Here is a 7598-nt window from a genome sequence, read left to right as displayed (position 1 = left end):
ACTTTTAAAATACTTTAAAGTTGCTAAGAAGTTCCACTGTGAACTTGTTCGGAACTTTGTTGTTGCCATGTTTTCAGCCTTGCCTGAAGTTCCTGAGAAGTGCTTAGGGATGCTCTTTGGAATTTTTTTTTTAACTTCAAGAGCCTGAAGTTCGTTGTGTGCTTTCTATAGCTTCTAAAGTAGTCAGAAAGTTGTGTTGGAACTTTATATGCTCGTTATTGAACTTCAAAGTGGGTTTTATCGTTGAATGCGGAACTTTTGGTTGCTTGGGAAGAAAGTACTGTCAGAACTTTATTCGAACTTTATGGAACTTGAAGGTTCTGTCGGAACTTTATGGAACTTGGAAGTGAGTTTTATTGTTGAATGCGGAACTTTTGGTTACTTGGGTATTGCTATGCCGATTTTTCAGCTGTTAGTCATGATCATATATGTCAGTAAGATAAGTTTTACGTTTGAGGAGCTGGATTTTCCACACCTTCATCAGGATTCACCAATTTGGAACGAAAATTTTAAAATTTCTTGTGGTTCCAAAATGTCTGGGATCTTGTGAATTACTGTTTCATATGGCAATTAATTGGTAGCCCTATGCGGTTTCACAGATAAGTAACGAATTTTCATCCCATCGCTTGTGGGTGTATCACTCCTCGCTTAGTGATGTAGCATAGGACCATAGTCATATCACAATCTAAGCGCTGCGAGGAGTAGCAACACGACTGCTCTCAACCGGAGCCACGTGCATGTTTGTGTTTGTGGCGGTATACAACGGGGAGTCAAGGATCTGTGTAAATGTTGCGGAAACACATTTTCTCGGTGTTTTCCTCGCGCAATTTGTGGATTGAACTGAGATGAGAGATTCCTACAACCGCATGCCCCCCCCCCCTTAGGATCCGTCGGAGAGGTGTAGAAGAGTAGTGCTGCATGTGGTTGTGTGCAGAGTTCTACTATTATCAACATCAACAGCAGCAGCATCAAACGGAATCTGACTGAGGAAGTAGGGGCAGGAAAAGTAATGAATGAAAATTTTTCGACCGACGAGAGCTTTTCTTTCCTGGTGAAAATTTTTCCCTTTTCGCAAAAGATGAATGCAGTAGAGATAGTGATGCGTTGTGTTTGATAGTCGTGGGAAAATCCGTAGAAAGGGTTGATATGCTGTGTGATGTGACAGCGGAAGAGAGCAGGAAAACGGTCCAAATGAGAGTGAATGTGCGTACATGTGTTTAATCTTTGGATGGGAATCCATGAAAATTTAAACATAAAGTTGAATCGAGTCATAATAGCTAAGTGCACACTGGGGAGCCTTTACTCAACATGAAGGAAGCTCATTGTTTTGACTGGTGAATTTCAGGTGTATTTGAAAGAAAGGTGCATATTGTGAAGGATCACACGAAAGATTGTTGATTTGGTTGACAGAAAGTGGATAATGGAAGTATAGCGTGATATGCTATATAAATGATGTAGTATGACGTTCGTGATTTTTTGAAACATTTGTGTGTTTGAAGATGAAAAAAAGAGAATAGATTGTAGGTGATTACGGTCGAAGATATCACAAAAAAAATACGATTGTGCCAAGAAGCTGATAAAGTGGATTGTAATTAACCAAAGCAGTGGAAAGATAAGAGGAGCGAAGAAAAATGGAGCGTGTGTGGCGAAAAGTGAATCAGGGCCTTACGATGAGATCATCGTCAACGAAACATTCTCAGGCGGTGGCGTCAAGTGCCACTATGACTGGTTGTCTTCCGGTGCCTGGGTTTCAGCACTCTACGGATACAACGAGTTCTGCCGGTTTCGGTGAGTCACAGGTGGTGGCTGTCCAGCAGAGAAGGCGATCGAATCCATCGCAAGCTAGTGCTACAGCTTCATCTGATAAACGAAGACGCCGCCGGCGTCGCAGTCGACCGAACCGAGAAGGGTGAGTAGCACTATTGCTCAATATATACATTTTAGTTTGAACTTTGTTCAAAGTGCTGTAAGGTAATTATTTTTTTATTTACTGTTACTCATCTGATACTTTTGAAGTCTCAAGCGTATACTATAGTCAACTCTTCTTATCTCGATGTTATTTATTTTTATATTTATCCTTATCTCGATTTTATTTATTTCGATAATTCGCCTTACCCCGTTGATTTGGGCAGTCCATTTAGATTACCACGCATCAAATACTTCATATCTAAATATTTTCCCTATCTATGCCGATGAATCAATGTCTATGTTGATGATCAATCGAAGTACAAATTATTTTTTTTATGTTGATGAAAAACATCTAGGTCTCTGTTTTATACGGTTAAAGTAAACAAACAAGTCTCTCTTTTAATGCAAGAAAAACAAATAAAAAACATGAAAAGCCTCTAAATCAGTCGATATTCATGGGATCTTGGACTTTTTTAAAGTGCTTTTTTTTCTTCTGTTGGGGACCTAACACCACTGCGACCAGTAATTTGATCTATTGTAGTATATCCCGTGTCCTTAGTTTAGTGTCATTCTTCCATTTATCGCAAGGATCCGACTCTAATTGAAAGGTTCCGCTATTTATATCCTTCGGAGTGTTGAAACACCCTCCAACCCCTTTGTCAGTCAAAATTGGATTTCTTAGCACCAAAGGAATGACACGGATAATGACCATGCATCAGAACCCTAGTATTAATCACTTCAAACTAGGGAACAACGAATAAAAGATTAGGAATCACATAGATGAAGACTAGCTAACTCATTTTTTTCTTGTTTCAAGATCATCCTACGGAGGACAAAGCCGAGTCTTGTCACTATCAACTAGGCATATAAAGTAACAAGGACTAAGATGTGTTCCTTTGATTACTGAAAAATCCTGTTCCCCTAGTTTGAAGTAGTCAGGACTAGGAATCGGTGGTAGATCTTACATCCCGTAACGTACCACGAAAAGGTGATCTACCCACGTTACGGGGCATTGTAAAGTGCATTGCAACATGGTGATTATTTTTTATGATTTTGCATCATACAGTGCTGCCTTCCCGTGTTTGGCAACATGACTTCGTCAGTTATTTTGTTCCCCAGCTTTGTACTAATACTTTCTGGATAATTATTAACACATTACCAGACATCTTTGATCCCTCAGTAACGTTTTTAATTGAACTTACTGGTCTATGGAATTTATAGATAGAAACCAAAAAAACACGTGTGGCCAAATCAGTTCACTTTCACCTGTAGAAGCAGCAACAGTTGTGTCTCTCGGTGTCTTCTCCTTCTTCTTAATTCCTTTATTTAACGTCGGTATCTGTTTCGCAATCTAGTGCCAATTACCGACGGACATCGATTGCCATCCATTGACGGCAATCGAATGTACAGGGAGGCAGCTTCCACACCTGCATAGGATATCGCACCCATTCAACAACACACATGGGCCGGGACCAACGGCTTTACTTCCCTTCCGAAGGAAGATGTGACCAGGGATTTGTATGCCTCAGAAAAATTCCACCGACCTCGGCTGGGATTGAACCTAGACCGATTGGGGTGAGAAAGCAGTCACGCTTATCACTACACCACTGGCGCCGGCTCTCTCGGTGCCGATATCGCCAGTTTGTTTACTCGATCAAGTGATTGTTTCCTGGATCTCATCCATTCCTCTACAAGTTTAACGGAGTGAGTCGCTGTCAGCTCTACCTCTTCGAGGGATTCTCCATCGTACATGACGTTCCATAACACCGGGCCCAGGATGGAGCCTTGTGGCACTCCTGCGGTGACTCTAACGCATTTTTCGCCATCTTCTGTGTCATAAATCAACACACGATTCTGGAAGTAGCTTTCCAGGATCTTGTACAACCCTCCGGGGACTCGGAGTTGGTGTAGCGGGCGGGCTATCGCCCCCAGCACGCGCTGTTGAATGCGTTCTTCACGTCTAAAGTTACCACCGCGCAGTAGCGAATGCCCCTTCGTTTCCGATGGACCACCTCTGCCATCTGAATGACGTCACGGATGGTGTCCACCGTAGATCTGCCCTTGCGGACTTGCATACCTATTTTGTGAGGTAAGCACAAAGGTATACTCTGGGCACATCTGAACACTTTTCATTTTCATTTTGCAGCGTTTGGTGGGGCAATGGGAGCGCAAGTCAATCCAAAGCCGTGGATAAAGGAAGAGTAATGGCTGTCTCCCTGAGTGGACCCCCCGCATCCTAACTCCTGTGTTTCTATTTTCTACTGAATGTTATTAGACTTTCTGAATTTTCTTATTTAAGTTCATTTGATGATTATGATATCTCATTAGTCTAATTTAATAAATAATTGAAATTCCTAATTCACTTAATCATGTGCATGCTTTATTAAGTACCTGCACTTGTGCTTGTAATCTAAAATTAAACGTGTTTCAAGTACTTTTAACTTTGACCTATATTTATTATATCTTAGCTCGTCCCAGGTGACACCTTCAAGTGACTAAAATGCTTCACTTTGAAGTTAGTTTCCTAGATGATTTTTAAATTATATAGAGTATATGCTCCAACTACGCTTACACGTTTCCACTATGTCGTCCCACAAAATTACGTATGGATATGTCACAATAGAAGCACGCTACATTGGAAATCCCGAGTCATAGCTTTAACACTTATCCCAAATCAAAATGAAGCAAATATAAGATTAGTTACAATACTATGTACAAAAATGGTGTTCAACATTGTTCCCTGAGTAATACTTCAATAAAAACAAAAAGCTTGTCACGCAAATAGAAGGAGCACCGTTGGGCACTTTCTGAAATATTTCAATAGTATAATTCCCGTGCAAACCCAAATTAATAGAATAAGAGTGATTTGCGGAAAAAAAACCCGCCAGTATCGCACCGAACGTCAGTGCCTATACGTAAGTGTACTACGATGCGGCTCTTAAAAAAGGAGTAACAGGTGTGATAATATCACTTTAGGCTAGAACTTTGGTTCTCTCATGCAATGGTTCATAAGAGAGGGGAAGCTCAGTAATCCACATCGCATGCTCATGACGCTATTCTGCCACGGCATGAACCAACGATGCCGGACCTAAACCAACCGTCTCCAACGCTCCACTATGAAGCATAAGATTAGGTCCGCCCACCAACGTCCAGGTTAAAAACTAGCCAAAACGAGGGACATCTGTAGGGGAAATATGAACACGAAAATATCCTCGTCCAGACCGGGAGTCCGACTCGTTGCCTTCGCCATGAACTAATTGCGCCTTTATTGACTATTCTGTCAAGAGGATTGAAGCTTGATTTCTATTATTGTCTTAAATTATTTAATTCAGTTCTATAAATTAAGTGATCTGCAAATTCACCACTGTTCCATAATGCTAGGACTCAACTTTTACTTTCAATTTGCAATTTAATTGAAAAATTATCGTGGTCACGTCTGTTTTTTTTTCTCAGATATCGCCTACTTTACTATTTGGGACATAAAAAAACTGGAGCAGATTCGAGCACAAAATCCCGCAAATTAAAATTAAATTATACACTTAAGCATGACGTGTGAACACATCTGTGTCGCTGTTAGCAACCCGTTATGCCACTGTAGCTGCAAATCGTTCTCTGTTCGTTCGTGCCGTTTCCCGGAGCATATTTTTCCTTTGGCCTGCTGGGACTATCTCGCCTAGAATGTGACGATAGAACCAAATCGAGCAAACAAGCTGTTCGTTTGTAAACCGTAAGTGAGGGTTACTTTGCATCATAAAATTGCAGTACATTTCAAACGTTGTTGTTTGTATTTTTATTCAAATAGGCCTGAAAGACATTTACATTTTTAATACTATAAAATGCTTGAAAAATTTTGAGGCAATCAAATTTGAAACTCAAATGCATGATAATGTACATTTTCATAAATAAAAAAGATTTTTTCATTTACCTATCGTTTACCATGCTTGTATTGATATATTGTGTGATTCTGTGTGCCCAGTAGAGTCGAGAAAATATATACCCCATAAAAAAACGTAGACCGGAGAATCGAAACCGTTTCCTCCGGCATGGTTTTGCTTTATAGTTGCGCGTTTACTATCTAGGCGCTCAATTAAGGTGAATTTTACTTTGATGTGTTTGAAAAAAAAAAAAAAAATACAGTCATAGGTATCTCCTCAGTTCGATGCCCACTACCTCGATATCCAGTTATAGAACCATAGTAAATATGAGTTTCACGGCTGCGTAATAGCGATTTTGTATGGGATTGTTATTTTAAAACTCTTTGTTCCATTAATATAAAGTTGTAGAGAGTTCACAGTAAATCAAATTTATAAAAGCAATCATCATCTCATGTTAAAAGACGACTGCTTTTAGTAATTTGTAATGATGTGACGAAATAAAAACTTCGGGTACGAATTTTTTGGTAACCGCTCCAAAGTAAATTGCACTTCAACAAGAACTCTCAATTATACACAGGCATACGTTCCACCACAAACGTAATAAGATGAAGAATGTAAAAGATGAAAATGATGATAATTACTTGGACTACGAATGTGTTTAGTAAATAAGTAATAATACCTGTTTATACATGAAATTCACAATGCTTACAAAGAAACTATAACGTATTGTTAGCAGAAACACCAAAGTGAAAGTGATAATTATGTTCACTTTTCGTCAACTCACACGACACCAGGGAGCACTGATTGTATGCTGTAGAATCAGTGCTCCAATGTGGCCTGTGTGCCCGCCGAGTTGGAGAAAGAAAATCAAAAACTATGACCAGAGGTGTGTTGTTGATTAATCGTAGCTGTTCCCGTTTTCTCTTTTTGGCAGATTGCCATGTTGGGCCAGATAGGGGTAGACATGTTTTACCGACAAATCATGGCACTAGAGTCAGAGACATCCAGAAATGGGCTTGAAAATTACTTGACTTGTTTTAATTTAACTTGACTGTAGTTTTAATTATGACATGTTGCAGCTTGAAGGCGAAAAAACTTCGCAGATTTATGTTTTAGGATGTCGCAAAGTGGTCTAAAAGCCGTATTTAGGAGGAATAAATTTTAGACATGCACCTAAGCCATTAGTTTTAGGTAAATAGTGCATTCAGGAATGAAGGTTCATGAGATCTAAAAAATATCAACTTTTAAGATATTGGAATTTAGCGGCGCCGGTGTTATAGTGGTAAGCGAGATTACCTCTCACCCCAGCGGGCCTGGGTTCAATCCCAGTCGGCGCCACCCGGATGTTCTGATGCATAACATCTCTGATCCTTCGGAAGGAAAGTAAAGCCGTTGGTCATTGGTTCATGAATTGGTGGGTCGATAGGTAGGGTCCAGGTGTGGCAGCTGTCTCCCTGGCGTCGGTAACATTGGTCTCAGCACGGAAAACAAGATCGACGGAAAACAAATCAAGGAAAAAAAAAGATATTGGAACAATGTTCGACAAAGTTTAAGGACAATTTATTTCATGCACATTTGCTCAAAAAAAAAAACCATTTTCTATCTCTAATGGATTACGATTTTATTTTTATTTGCTCGTCACGCATTAGAGATAAGGATTTGAGTTATTCGCAAAAGTTCTAGTTAACATCTAGACTTACAAAAGCATTATACCTACATACATCATTTTACGGAATGCTGTCGATGTCAAGAGTAATAGCCAAATAAATTTCAATGAATGCGTCATATGAGTGTAAATGATTGTCCATGCCTGGT

At 39.7% G+C, this 7598-nt stretch overlaps 1 protein-coding gene across 1 annotated transcript in view; it reads left to right on the top strand.

Annotated features, from left to right (window-relative positions):
* Positions 1-1492: 1492 nt before the first annotated feature.
* Positions 1493-7598, top strand: part of LOC135701666 (uncharacterized) — a 410000-nt gene continuing 403894 nt past the window's right edge. Inside the window, exon 1 of the mRNA XM_065222524.1 lies at positions 1493-1909. Within this exon, the coding sequence (XP_065078596.1) occupies positions 1632-1909 (278 nt within the window). The 5' untranslated portion in view covers positions 1493-1631. The remainder of the gene's footprint in view (positions 1910-7598) is intronic.

This window comes from Ochlerotatus camptorhynchus, unplaced genomic scaffold, assembly GCF_037179485.1.
Source record: "Ochlerotatus camptorhynchus isolate MF236.1 unplaced genomic scaffold, CSIRO-AGI_Acam_v1.1 ptg000171l, whole genome shotgun sequence".
NCBI lineage: Eukaryota > Metazoa > Arthropoda > Insecta > Diptera > Culicidae > Ochlerotatus > Ochlerotatus camptorhynchus.
Note: the sequence above shows the minus strand (reverse complement) of the source record. Positions and strands in the feature narration are given on the sequence as shown.